Raw genomic sequence first — 15,007 nt, forward strand, 5'->3', positions numbered from 1 at the left:
ATTTTAATTTTGAAAATAAAATTATAAATTACCTTTGCATAGAAAAAAACTCGTTAAAAAACACATTTAATTAGGCAGAAAAATAAATAATTAAATATGTATAAAATTATTTAAGAAAACAAAAGAATCATTTTTAAATATAGAAATGATTTAGGATAATAACGAATGAATACTAATCCAAAAAAAGAATAGTAAAATTTAAAAATAAATTTTTTATTTTATTTTAATTTTTCAGATTTTATAATTTACTATTAAATAATTTACAAGTTTGAAAATAAAAACAATTACGATACTATCTGCATCATTCACAAAATAACAAGTGAAGCAAATTTATTAAATACTAAGTTTAAATATTTTTTATTTTTTAATCTTGTTATTATCACGTTATGTCATATATTCAACAAAAAAGTTATTGCTTTTGAAAAATATTAAAAAAATTATATAAATAATGGAGAATAGTGAGATAAAGAAATTATTTATATTTTTTAAAATAAAAAAATTGATTCCAAACATAGTGAAATCATTTAATAATAATCATTACTTTTTTATTTACTGATTATATTAAAAAAATACACATTTATCAAACATTTAAAAATATTACAAAAGCATCAAGAATATTCTTTAATGATAACAAAAATTATATATTTTTAAATATATAATTTTAGATCTCATCGCATAATGCTATATTTTTTAGTTATATAATAATATTTAGATTATGACGTGAAATAAAAAAAAATGTGAAAAATTAAAAAAATGGTGAAAAAGAAGGTGATAGAAAGAAGTTATCTGAGTATAAAAATGTTGGGAAGCTTTTTTAATTGAATGTATGGATAATTTTAAAAATAAAATTAATTTTAAATTTTAAATTCTCATATTTTTATCTTTTATTTTATATATTTATTATGTTATTTTGCTTAATTGACCATAATAAAAAGTAAGGATGGTAATTTATTTCGTCTCCGGCAAATTTAAATTCAATCTAATCTCTTAAAATTAATTGTTTTTTATTTTTAAATCAAATTTTGAGTCATATCAAATAATAATAAAAAAAATATCAAAATCAAGATTTAGAAAAATTAATTTTGACCCAACTCAAGATATATATATATAATTATTTTTAATTAATTAATTATATATATTTATATAATTTTATATTTATATTAAAAATATTTTATATTTAAAAATAATATTTTATTAATTTTAAATCAGATTAAATATAATTTTATATAATATTAAATCGAATTAAATTTAAATATAAAAAATAAAAAATTATTAAATTAAATTAAATTTAAATATTATAAATATAAAGTTAGGTCAAATTAAAAAAGAATAAAAATTTATCTTGATACGCCTTGATGTTGTCCTGAAAAGTCTATGTCAAGTCTGTTATGTACTTTAATTAAGAATGAAAATAAGAATAAAGTAAGAAATAAAAAAGCAAATTCCTCTTAAAATTATTTTTTATTATTATTATTTTATTATTATATTCTTAAAACCAGTTACCGCGTAAGAAAGAAAGAATAAATAGTGTAGAAGAGTTGAATCAAATCAAAGAAGGATAGATAGTGTGAAGAGAAGAGTTGAATCAAATCAAAGAAGGATAGGATAGGATGTTGAGTGTGTTCGTTGTTGGGTTGATTGTTGGGGTCTTAGCAGTTTTGAGTGTGGAAATGGTTGGACTGTTGTTTGTGTTGAATCGATTGAACCGGAAGATCAAACGAGATTCTCAATCTCATGCAGCTGCCCAGAATCCTCGACTCGATTTTGCTTATAACAAGCAGGTATCTATGCCCCCATCCCATCCCTTGTCTTTGCTATGATTTTTTTTTTTTTTTTGTCTTTGCTGAGATTTTAACTATGACCCTGTCTTAGGGGATTGTTTGGGTTGTTGAATCGGAAAAACTTCCAGCCAGAGAGCAGAAGAGAAAGAAGGACATGCCGTTGGACGTTTATCCTGCTCGAAAACATGCCAAAATCCAAGACAACAAGCTAATTTTGACCACCCATTCTGATGCTTCCCGCGCCACTATCCCCCTCAAGGGCTGCGTCATTGAGGCTGTTTCCGCTACTAACTTACCCTCAAGAAAATGGTAATGTGCCCTTCCCTTTATTAGTGTCCATGTATTTGCACTTCAATCTCAAGGCCTCCATAGGGAGTATTTCAACCTACTTGGACCAACTGAAACCGACTGAATTCAGTTTGGTTTCCATATTTGCTGGTTAAATAAAGCTGTTTGGTCAGTTAATTTGGTCGGTTTTCGGTTTCATGGCTATCCATAATATCCCATCCCATCCTTTTGCTTTAGGTTGCAAGGTCAAGTATTAGGTTTCAAATGGAATTCTTTTCAAAACTTACTGAACCTCATTTCATATACCATACCTGTATGATATGATATTACTTAATCAGTCTATCTAGTTATGCACCTTCAAAATATTTGGCTTTGCTTCATTCCTGTGCCTTGTATTAATGGTTTGACAGGGCCAAGAGATTTCCAATAAAAGTGGAAAGCAAGACTTCACTGATCTACAATGGAAGTAAAATCATTTACCTTTATCTCGAGACTTCCTGGGAGAAGGAGTCATGGTGCAACGCTCTTCGTCTTGCTTCATGTGAGGACAAAGAAAAGCTGAAATGGTTCACCAAGTTGAATGTAGACTTCCAAGCTTACCTGGCTTCTTTAAATACCGGATATCCATCATTTATGAAACCCTCATTAGGTTTTGGTGCTGAGCCAATCGATAAGGGAAGTAGCTTTGACGGATCTTCATCGAAAGTTAGATTATTATGGAAAAAGATTTCCAGAAAGGCTTTAAAGCCTGGTATAGAAAATAAGGGAATTTTAACAAATCAATCTGCCCGTGAAGAGAGAAAAACTTGTGAGAAACGACATCCATTCCAAGATTCAGTGACTAACAAGGTGCCTAACAGTTTGACTGAAGAAAATATGGCATGTCCATTACCACAAGGTTTTCCTCAAACAGCAAGTCAAAGCTGTACTTCTGTTGCTTCTGATGCTGATTCTGAACAAGACAGGCTTAATTTCGATGAAGGAACACTCTGCTGGAACTTGTTAATTTCTCGAATCTTTTTTGATATCAAAGGCAATGCTGGGTTGAAAAATTCCATTAAGACACGAATTCAGGTTGGACAGTTACCAAAATCAGAGTTGGTGTTTTTCTATTTTTTTGTGCATAGTATTGCCTCTTCATGTTTATTGTTGGTTCATTAGTTGCATTTAGTGAGTTACTGTGTACTATTACAAAATTTTGGTTGTCAATGTAGACTACATTTCTCTTGTATGTACTATTACTGCATCAATGTTTTGATTCAGATGCTCAATGGCCATTGTGCATTCTACTTTTTCATGTAATGAGTTCTTCCGAAAAAGTATTTGAAGATAGTTCTGATCATTTTATGATTTGATATAACAGAGAACATTGTCCAATATGAGGACCCCTAGTTACATAGGTGAAGTCATTTGTACTGATGTAGACATTGGGAATCTCCCACCTTATATCCATGCAATGAGGCTTCTTGCCACGGACATGAATGAGGTATGGGCATTCGAAGTTGATGCTGAATATTCTGGTGGAATTCTGTTAGATGTTGAGACAAGACTTGAAGTTCAAGACTTAGATTTTCAAGAAGGCATAGTAGATACAAATTCAGGATCAAATTCTGTTGAGAATATGTCTTCAGACCTTCTTGAAGGCTTTGAGCATTTTGGAAAGCGTTTGAATCTTCCTGAAGAGGATGAGGTCAACCCTAAAGTTGGTTAGTATGATAATGATATTGAATTTTATGCACTTACCCATCAACATGGCTCAAAAGATTTGTGTGATGCATAAATGTGGTTTGTTAATTGTTTATTCTGAAGTAATTGTCAAAAAACGTGGATTTCTATTTGTGTTCAAAGCACCACATTGGTGAAGATCAAAAGTAACACCCTCTGTAGCAACTTATAAATCACAACTTTAAGAAATTCCTGGATGGAAGGCCTTGCTGACTCCAAATCTCTGTCCTGGTGTTGTCATCTGTTGGTGTCTTACCATAAATGAAGCCCCTGAGTATAGGAGGTTTTACATAGAGAAGCAGGTGGTATGTGTATGAGATACCTATTCCCAATTGTTTATGACACATATCTTGAAATCTGTTTGTTTAAGGTTTCCCACATTAGCCTAGTGGTCAGCTTTGTCATTTGAGATCCTGTAAACCATGAAAGAGTTATGCATAGGGGAATTAGCCATAATTAATTGATTTGAGGAATTTTCCCCTAGAAAGATTTATGCCTCAATTCAAAGCTGAGATGAGAATGATATAGGACAGCTTCGAGGGTAGGGAGTAGGAGGCTAGTGTTTGTAATTGTATTAACTCTTGAAATTCTTAAGAAAAACTGGAAAAATTGATAAAATTCTTAAGCTTCATATCTAGGGTTCTTTGATTGCATCACACAAACAATAAGAAAGGAAACCTAAGCATCACATCTGCGGTTCCTTAGGAGTCACCTAAGGTTGATTGCATCATACAGTCAAAATAGCAATAATGCTTAAAAAATCTTCAAAATAATCGATCTTCCAAAAGAAAAGGTCCTATTTATATAGGCTTCCACCCACCCTAATGCTAAATAACTAGAACTCCTATTCCTAGTTGGACTTTAAAGAAGATACTAAGATTCCAAATAGAAAATTAACAAACTTAACTAAAAAACAAAACCCTGTAGGATAAGGCAAACCAAAACTAAACTGTAATATTAATGTAATATAACCCTAGATCTATAAAATACTACAATTAAGTGTCATAAATACAACCAAGGAACAAAATAAAATCAAGCCTCATAAATACCACCAATGAACAAAATAAAATCTTATGTAAGTTAATCCCTAAATTCTTCTTTGCATTTTTTGTCAGAGATTTTTTTTCCGAAGTCTGTCTTTATGGTTCCATTACCGCAGTCTAAAGCTATATTGCACCTCATGGTTTTGATTTTGTTTGATTTAAAATAATGCTTATGGAGTACTTATGGTTGGTACTTGGCTTAAGTCACTATCTCCCTATCTGACATGGAAAGAGAGTTAAAGAAAGAAATAATAGGAGAGAAATGAAGTGATTCTTAGTGGAAATTATCTCGCTCTAATTGTTTGTATTGTACCTGAAGAGAGAAATGAGACGATTTTACAATAATAGAATTTTATACCTTGTTTTGTTGATGAGCTTTAGGGATGTATTTGTAAAATTAAACTAAATTGTATTAGTTAGTTTTCTTTGTCTTCTAATCTATCTATGTTTTATAGATCTAAAAAGTGGGTTCGGAGAGGAATGTATGACTAACATTTTCGCTCCTCTTTTCACTCTTTCCACTCATCAGTTTTCTACCAACCCTAATGATTTAAACATTTCAGTTTGTTTCCCTCCAGTTTTCTTTATTCAAAGATGATACAGTTTTACTATGTGGGCTTCTCTTTCTAATGCACCACTTTCTGTAGCTTCACCTAGTTCGACTAAGTATAATTCTAAATTGATCCTCTGCTTCTCTGTTGCTTTCTGTTAATCTGGCTAGCATAAATGATGCTATTGTATCTTTTGATTTAACTCTCTTCGGGTTTCAGATGGTCTGAAAGGCTCAAAAGCTACATCGACAACAAGTTATGTGTCTCGATGGAAATCTGTTCTAAATTCCATAGCCAAACAGGTTTCCCAGGTTTGTGTATAATCTCTTTATACATATAGGTGTTTCTGCTTATAGGAACTCATAAAAATGGCATTCAAGGGTTATGATGAAATTTATGTAATCAAAGAAGAAACTTTTGAATGCTAATGTAAACTGAACACTCCCATCCCCTCTTTATAGTTTCTCTAAAATTAGATAGTTTAAGATCCTGCAAATTGAAGAATAGGGATTTTATAGCTGCCAATCGAAAATTCTTTCAACTTGGTTTTTGATGATCTAGAGGGAACCCTTATTTTACTTTTGAATTGAATGTAGAATTAGGTAACTATCATTTCTGCATTTAATACTATCTTATTGAAAATAGAGCAAGGCATTTGAATGTTAGTTTGTTCGCAAAGGATACTTTAATAAAAAGAATCCCACAAAAATGAAAATGTTGAAATTCATGTATGCACCATAACAAGTGATAAGAGAAGTGATTCAGTGATAAAAAGGTCCAACTAGCACCACTGATGAAGGTAGTTTTATAATTGCAGAAGAATTACATTAACATCAATTTAAACTGAAACTATTTTACCACCAAATATAGAGTGGTCTAGGAGCCTGCAAGTTGAAAAACTTTATAGTTGTTGCACAAAATGTCTCTTAAACTGGTTGGTATTAGAATATCCTAGAAAACTATAGATACATGTTATGAAGCATAGACATGGCTATTCCTTCCACATATTTGTGTCATATCTATGTCCAACATGGATATGCCCTACATAGCCGTACGTGTTTTTGAAGAAATCTCTAGAATAAAACTATTTTATTCTTCTATATATTTCTTATTACAATGCTAGAATTGCATAAAAAATATATAGGCTAAAGGTTGGATATTCTCAGCCTTAAAACCCAAGATTTTCATGCATTAAAACAACTAATCAAATAAGTAATTATTCTCTACACATAATAGGGAAATATGTAATGGATTTGATGTAATTACCCAAATCACTTCTTATTATAAAAATAACAAACTTAACTAAAATAGATAAAGTCAACTAATCAAGTAATAATGAAAATTAGATTTTCACACTCCCACTCAAGCTGGGTGGTAGATGTCAATCATGTCCAACCTAGACTTCAGATTCTCGAAGTTGTTTCGAGAGAGAGCCTTAGTGAGTATGTCTGTAGTTTGGAGGCATGTGGGAGTATAAACTAATCCAACAATTCCTTGCTCTATCCTCTCTTTGATGAAGTGATGATCAATCTCCACATGTTTAGTCTTATCATGATGAACATGATTCTTTGCTATACTTATGGCAGCTTTGTTGTTGCAGAATATCTTCATGGATTCTTCTGCAAAGACCTTTAACTCCTCTAGCAACCTTTTAAGCCAAATTCCCTCACATATGCCATTAGACATAACTCTAAACTCAGCTTTTGCGCTACTTCTAGCCAGCACAGATTGCTTCTTGCTTCGCCAAGTAACCAAATTTCCCCACACATAAGTACAATATCCTGTAGTAGAGCTTCGGTCGATAATGAATCCAGCCCAATCGGTAGAAGTGTAAATTTCAACATTTCTGCCTAATGTCTTCTTAAAAAATAACCTTTTGTCAGGACTCTTCTTTAGGTACTATAAGATTTGATACACAGCCCTCAAGTGCTCCTCAAATAGGTTGTTCATGAATCTGCTTACCATGCTAGCTGAAAAACCGATATCTGGTCTTGTATGAGAAAGGTAGATGAGTTTCCCAACAAGTCTTTGATATCTGCCTTTATCTGTTGGTGGACTTCTCTGTTGGTGGACTTCCTTCTTCCATTCCTACCTTATTCATTGTGTCCATAGCGGTGTCAACAGGTTTGCATCCAAGCATTCCAGTTTCCTTTAGTAAGTCTAGGACATACTTACGTTGTGAAAGAGATATGCCATTCCTTGAGTGAGCTACCTCCATGCCAAGAAAATATTTAAGGTGTCCTAAATCTTTGATTTCAAATTCTTTGGCTAGGAGGTTTTTTAGGTTGCTAATTTCTTCCACATAGTCTCCAGTAAGAATAATGTCATCCACATAGACAATAAGAGTGGCTATTTTTCCTTCAGGTGAATGTTTGGCAAACATGGTATAATTGGTCTGGCATTGTGAAAAACCATACTTTTTTACCACTTTTGTTAGTCTATCAAACCATGCACATGGGGATTGTTTGAGACTATATAAAGACTTTTGAAGCTTACATACCTTGTCAGAATTATCCTGGTTTTTGAATCCTAGAGGGATTTTCGTGTAAACTTCTTCTTCTAGGTCGCCATTAAGAAATGCATTTTTGACATCTAGTCGGTGGAGTGGCCAATCTAGATTTGCTGCCAATGATAATAACACCCATATTGAATTAAGTTTAGCAACTGGAGCAAATGTTTCCTCATAGTCAACACCATAAGATTGAGTAAATCCTTTTGCAATGAGGCGAGCTTTGAATCTGTTAATACTTCCATTTTCATTGTGCTTGACTAAAAAAATCCATGTGCACCCAATTGGATTTTTCCCTTTGGGTAATTATGAAATCTCCCATGTTTTGTTCTTTTCTAGGGCCTTGATTTCTTCCAAAACAGCCATCTTTCATTTTGGTTGCATGAGTGCTTCATGAATATTATTGGGAATCTGCATATTGTTTAGTGTGGTAACAAAGGTTGATAACTGGGTGATAAACCTTCATAAGAAACCACATTACAAATTGGGTGTTGAGTACATGATCTCACTCCTTTCCTTAGAGCAATCGGTTGATCAATATCATCAAAGATTCAATTGAATCAGATTCAGTAAGAGTGTTACCTGTGTTGGTTTCAAGTATCTTTGGAATCGGTTTAGATTCTTGGTTTTGCGTTGAAGGTGTACATTCTCCTATATCCTTCTGAGTTTTTTGTCTTCTTGAATAGACAATCAATTCTTTGTTCGTTTTCCCTTGTGTGGTCTTCAGGCTTGGAGGATCTGGTTAGATGTTTTGGACTTGAAAGGGAGTTGGAGGATTTGGTTTGATGTTTTGGACGTGAAAGGGAGTTTGGGAAGTGTTTGATGGTCTGGTAATAGAATCTACCCAAAGTTGATATTCCTATGATTGGATTCTCCCCCTGAATGGCAGTTTTGGGAAAGTAAGGTTAATTTTCAAAAAAGGTAACATTAATGGAATGGTAGAATTTCTTTGTTACTAGTGAGTAACACTATATCCTTTTTGATTTGGGGAGTATCCGAGAAATATGCATTTGATGGATTTGGGATCTAATTTGCTTTGGTTTTGTTGGTTGGTAAGAACAAATGTAGTGCATCGAAACACTTTAATGGGAACAGACAAGATGATTTGAAGGTGAGGATAGGAACTAAGAAGGGATTGGTAAGGGCTTTGAAATTTCAAGACTCGAGAAGGCATTCTGTTTATAAGATATGTAGCAATAAGAACAGCCTCACCTTAAAAATGCTTAGGTACATGGGTAGCCATCATGAGGGATCCATCATGAGGGATCTTGCAACTTCCAACAAATGTTGATTTTTTCTTTTAGCAACCCCACTCTGTTGAGTGTCAACACATGAGCGTTGATAAATTATACCATGCTTCATTAGATATGATCCAAGAGTTGAATTGTAGTATTCTCTCCCATTGTCAGTTCTTAACACTTGGATTTGGTTTTGAATTGAGTTTGGATCATATTGTTAAAGTTTTGGAATAACTGGCCCATTTTTTATTTTTCCTTCATAAGGAGTACCCAAGTCACCATAGTGTGATCATCAATAAATGTGACAAACCATCTGGAGCCAATAATATTATCTACTCTGGAAGGACCCCAAATGTCACTGTGCATCATTGAAAAATGATGGGATGGTTTGTAGGGCTGATTAGTATATGTGGTACGAGTATGTTTGGATAGTTGGTAGACTTCACACTGAAAGTTGTTAGGATTTTGATTGAATAATGAGGGAAACAACTTTTTGAGGTACAAAAAATTTGGATAACCTAACTGATAATGCCACAACATAATAGTATTATCTTTATTATTACTGAAGGATGAAGCAACACAAAAGTTCTTTTGATATTGCCTTTCAAAATCATTAGCTCTTAGGATATATGGTCCTGCACACATCTTAGCATTGCTAATCATCTTCTCCGAATCCAAATCCTGAAATTCACACATATTTGGAAGAAATTTAGTAACACTTAAAATCTCTTGTAAGTTTGCTTATAAACATTGCAACTTAGATTTGGGACAAATAGAATAGAATCAAGTGTTATCTCTTTGGAAATAATAACAGAACTTGTACTGGTTACTTTTGAAAGTGACCCATCAGCAATTTGAACTGTGAAGTTTTCATGACATGGGTTGTATTTACTAAATACAGAGGCATCTCCAATCATAAGGTTTGAAGCTTCTAAATCCACAATCCATGAATTTGATTTCTCTAGTTTTACACTCAAGGCACTTAGAAAATTACCTTTTTGTGCTAAAGAACTTGTTCGAATAGGAGTGGTAATGTTTTGCAGTGATTAAAAAACACTAGCTCCAAGGTTAAAGGTAATATCCGACTCTACGCTCTCCTTTTCGCTGGCCATGTTGGACTCCGAGTGAAAATTTTCAGAAATTCAAATTATGCTCTTATACCATGAAGAAATCTCTAAAATAATACTATTTTATTCTTCTATATTTTTCTTATTACAATGCTAGAATTGCATAAAAAATATATAGGCTAAAGATCGAATATTCTTAGCCTTAAAACCCAAGATTTTTATGCATTAAAACAGCTAATCAAATGAGTAATTTAATCTCTACACATAATAGGAAAATATCTAAGAGATTTGTTGTAATTATCCAAATCACTTCTTATTTTAAAAATAAGAGACTTAACTGAAATAGATAAAGTCAACTAATCAAGTAATAATGAAGATTAGATTTTCACAGTTTTATACTTCCCAATACATCGAAAACATTAAAAAAAATAAATTAGTTATTTCAGACACAATGTGGGTACAGCAGTCAAGTCCCAAAATTGAAGGAGAGACAGAAGAAAAGAGGTAGAAAAGAATACAACAATTCAATCTTCCTTTGGGTTGAGTGATGTTGTTCTACATGGCTCAGATTCAAATTAGAGGTGAAAAGCTGGATGGAAGATTATGTGATAGAATGAATGGAAGGAGATGCAGCAGCTGCTGAAGAATACGGATTTGAAGGAGATGCCACTGTTGTTGAAGAAGATGGAGTTGAAGGAGATGCAGCGTTGCTGCTTTGGAGAAGAAGAATAGAAAATGAGTTAATATAGATAGGGCTCAAATGGGCTTTTGGGTGAAAGGTTTTAGAACTTATGGGGTTAAAATTTCAAGCATATAAAACAATTGGGCTAGATGAATTTAAAGTATATCCAACACAATTAATAATTATATTTACATGATGATAAAAGTATCTTAAGAATTTATGATAAAAATGCTATAATCAATATTTTATATGTTTGAGAGATTAAATCATATTGTCTATATTTATATAAAAAATTAATATAAAACCCATCTTAAATATTTTCTAATGAATACTTAATTAAATTATACACATATATTAAATTTATATTTTGTTGTCGTATACTGTTCTGCATGTCCTAATTTTTCAAAAGTTGTAATGTTACTGTATCCATATCATGTCGTACCCATGTCTCATGTCTGTATTTGTATTTCCTAGGTTAAATGTGTTAATTAAGTGTAATATTAGGAAGCATTGACATGGACACTGGACACAAATACTACATGATACGGACAAGGCGACATGTCAAATTTTCAAAGAGTATGATACAACATGACAAGATTTAGCAAGATTCGTCAAAGACCTAAAAGGATACTCTGAATTATCAGGAAGGAAAAAAGAGATCATGAAATGATATAAAACAACCATAAGGTAGTTTAGTTGAACATCATCTGGTTTAGAAATGGGAAAAGGGAATCAAATACTCCCTCTATCCCATAAAAGTTTGTCACATGTTGACTTTGGGATGATCAAATTGTTTCAACTTTGACCTCTATTATGTTAAATACTTTAATTAAATTTATAAAATATATATCTGAAAACTAGATCATTCAAAGTTTTTAGAATTTTATTGCATATTTTTATCATTTGTAAATATAAAAATAAAAATGGGTCAAAGTTTAAAATCTTTTACCAAAGAAAGTTGACATATGACAAGTTTTTTCTGACAGAGGGAGTAAATAGTTAGTTCAGTTTGATTGAGAAATATCAGTAATAAGAAGAATACAATTATAGAATGTGTAATTGTTATATTGTTGGATGGATCAAACATGTTGCTGGATTTGGAGGACAGGGCGGCTGAAATGTTGCTGGCAGCAGTTAGTGTATGTGCTTTTGGATTAGCTTTCAGGCGCCATGATTATTTCCAGCTGATTTTGTAGGAAACCAGCATTTATGATTTGGGAATGGTTAAAAAAATGTAATATTATGGGGCAGTTTATGTTGCTGTGAATTATAATTGTAGGGCAATAGCGGGATTTGATGTGGAAGTTTGTGATTCTAGTGTTTCTGATCAACGACAAGAAGGGTTAATGTCTTGCAATAGTAGTAATTTAAGGTTCTGGTGCTGACTGGTCAGCTGCAGAAAATCATATGAAATAAGAGAAAGAAGATGAGTAAACCATTACAAGATAGCAAACTTAACCAAATACTCATATTTCAATTGGACATTCTTGAATTTGTGGACAAATTTAAAAACTTGGACCATGCAGATCAGGAAGCAAGCAAATGACATTTTCTGGAGTAATAACATGATTCATTTGTTGTTGTAGAGGCCTCTGATTCGGCCCCTTGATCCCAACGGGATGGTTCATATATTATTAATGTGCTGATTTGTCATGCCTTTATGTACTTAACAAACTTAGCTGATACATACACTAACTTAATCACAGGTATGGATTTTTGGATGACTAGTAAAGTATGTAAACAGAAAACTGCTGCTGTATGGATGTTTGATCATGTTATAATGAGTTCTGTATATTATTATTAATGTATCACTATTAAAATTTATTCCATAAATTTTTCTTTTATGTGGTTGAACTAATTGATATTTCAATATGGAGGTGCCTTTGTCTTTGTCGATAAGGGTTGTATCCCTTCGAGGAACACTGCAGTTATTTATAAAGCCACCTCCTTCTGATCAGTTATGGTTTGGCTTCACATCCATGCCTGATATAGAGTTTGACCTTGAGTCTTCTGTTGGGGAACAAAAGATTACTAGTGGACACCTTGCTTTTTTCTTGATCAGTCGGTTTAAGGTATGAATATCATTTCTTACATGGTGATAAATTGATTGACAAGAAACTATTTTTTATTATTTCATTTTATTCCTTAGATTGCTTAACGAAAATTTCCATGTGGAAGAGTAAAAAAGGTGTTTTGGAGGAAAAAAGAAAAAAAAAAAAGTGTTTTGAAAGAGAAGAGGAAGTTATGTGATTATTGATTAAAAAAAGTGGTTATTTTTCTTCCTTTTTTTGCAAGTGCATGTGAAACAAAAAAAAAAAAAAAGGTGAAAAGACAAGTGTCCCCAGTTTTATATTTATTATTGTAGTTTTATTTACTGAGTTGGTGCCAATTAACTTGTAATACCAAACTAAGTAATTGACATTATATATTAGTATAATAAAAATTCCCTCCGCCACCACCCCTACCTTAGCAAGAAAAAAGAAAGGCTTATGATCTCACTGCCTTTACTAATATACCTCGTGTTCCCAAGTGTTTTAAAGAAGAAAAGTTTTAAAACCTTTTTACTGAATTTTATCCAACTTTTTTCTTTCTCCTTTTACCCTGATACAAACTGTGTTCAATAAATAGGAAAATCTTGGAGTATTTTGTTTTACCACATTTCCATTTGTTAGAGTGTTTGCTGCACATTATATCCTTTTGGGACCGCTGGTCATTTTTTATTATTATTATTTACATAGACATTTTGGAATCTTGAGATTGAAGATGTCATGGTTCTTGATTGTGCATATGATTAAATTTGTCAACAGACAAGCCTTTCAATCTCTGGGCATTGCCCCAAGCTATAAAAATCATATAATGAGCTATTTGTAACAATTTTCATTGCTGGACTGATTATTGATGCAATGAAAGAAAACAGCCAAGTAGGCTTTGGCTGATGCTTCCATCATTTGCGCAGGCTGCAATTAGGGAAACTATGGTGCTTCCAAACCGTGAAAGTGCATGCATTCCTTGGATGTTAGCAGAAAAAGATGATTGGGTCCCAAGGAAAGTTGCTCCATTTATATGGCTTAATCAAGAAGCAGTTTCTGATAATAACATTGTGCGTGAAGCTCTAAGTCATCAAGTAAGTGACTCAAAAGCAAAGGAAAATGGTAGGAAATCCTCAAGTTCTCATCAGGAAAGCAAGCATCTAAAGCCGAAGGTGGATTCCTTTCAGCCACCAATCATTGAGTCTGTAGCCATGCCCTCATCAAGCGCTGTGATTTCTTCTTCTATCGGGAGTAAGTCATCGCAAGATCTAAGAACTCCCCTTCTCACAACTGATGAACCACATGACACAAGCCAGCAGAATAGAGAGGAAACTTCAGGCTCTCAGTCATTATCTAGGGCTTTGACAGAGTTTGGAAGGCCGAGTGACGTAGTTGATGAGAATGATCCAAGGCCAAAGAAGATGGGGAGGAGGGCAAGGATGCTTGATTTGGGGAAGAAAATGGGAGAGAAACTTGAAGAGAAGAGGCGTCACATTGAAGAAAAGAGTAGGCATATTGTTGAGAAGATGAGAGGACCTTGAGACAACTGAAACAGAAACTACCAGCTAAAATTCACTAGGTATTCTTGATACTTTCATTCATTTTCTGCCTAAAACGCCCTGAATGTCAACGTGAAAAAAGAATAGTATTACTGGAGGATGGATGAGCTTTATTTGGATATTAGTTAACTCATTCAACTACTTCTGTTCATCAAATACAAAAAACTATATTTGGTTCTGACATGTTATCTCATCATCCACAAGGGTATACATTATTACATATGTAAATGTGTAGAAAATTGAAGGCATCTTTGGCTTCAGCTAGACATATCATCATGTATATCTTTAAACTACGAAATTGTTTATTTTTCCTCGAAATCATAGGAGTCTCCCTGCCTAATCCCCTTGAATATGCTTTGTTTCCAATTTTAGGGAGAGAAATATCAGAAAAGAAAGCAAAGAGACCCATACAATGTTTAGTGAAGTATATTTTGCCATCTTTGGTTAATATAGTTGCTGCATTTATAGAACATTAAGGGGCTGATGTTTAGTAAACTTGGACAGGCTGAGCTTTTGTGTTGCCAGAAATTGTAC

At 32.9% G+C, this 15,007-nt stretch overlaps 1 protein-coding gene across 2 annotated transcripts; it reads left to right on the plus strand.

Annotated features, from left to right (window-relative positions):
* Window positions 1-1,486: 1,486 nt before the first annotated feature.
* On the plus strand, window positions 1,487-14,791 carry LOC111275393 (uncharacterized). 2 transcript variants are annotated; one of them, XM_022860758.2, is made up of 7 exons: window positions 1,487-1,781; window positions 1,873-2,090; window positions 2,480-3,143; window positions 3,433-3,775; window positions 5,608-5,699; window positions 12,762-12,956; window positions 13,841-14,791. In XM_022860758.2, exons 1-7 carry the CDS (start codon window positions 1,611-1,613, stop codon window positions 14,453-14,455), a joined length of 2,298 nt encoding a protein of 765 aa, XP_022716493.2. In that variant the 5' UTR covers window positions 1,487-1,610; the 3' UTR covers window positions 14,456-14,791. The 2 variants fall into 2 exon arrangements, with proteins under 2 accessions (XP_022716493.2, XP_089611967.1); XM_089755841.1 differs by lacking the exons at window positions 3,433-3,775; window positions 5,608-5,699 and having other exon boundaries at window positions 1,488-1,781; window positions 13,841-14,654.
* The last annotated feature ends 216 nt before the right edge of the window (window positions 14,792-15,007 follow it).

This window comes from Durio zibethinus, chromosome 26 (genome assembly GCF_047325235.1).
Source record: "Durio zibethinus cultivar Kanyao isolate XHJ-2024 chromosome 26, ASM4732523v1, whole genome shotgun sequence".
NCBI lineage: Eukaryota > Viridiplantae > Streptophyta > Magnoliopsida > Malvales > Malvaceae > Durio > Durio zibethinus.

What these genes read in the sequence shown, in the direction of transcription:
- LOC111275393 (XM_022860758.2), top strand. Translation starts at nt 1,611, where the DNA reads ATGTTGAGTGTGTTCGTTGTTGGGTTGATTGTTGGGGTCTTAGCAGTT. An exon ending in ATTTTGCTTATAACAAGCAG is followed by an intron (nt 1,782 to 1,872) that starts GTATCTATGCCC and finishes ACCCTGTCTTAG; the next exon opens with GGGATTGTTTGGGTTGTTGA. An exon ending in TCTTGATCAGTCGGTTTAAG is followed by an intron (nt 12,957 to 13,840) that starts GTATGAATATCA and finishes TCATTTGCGCAG; the next exon opens with GCTGCAATTAGGGAAACTAT.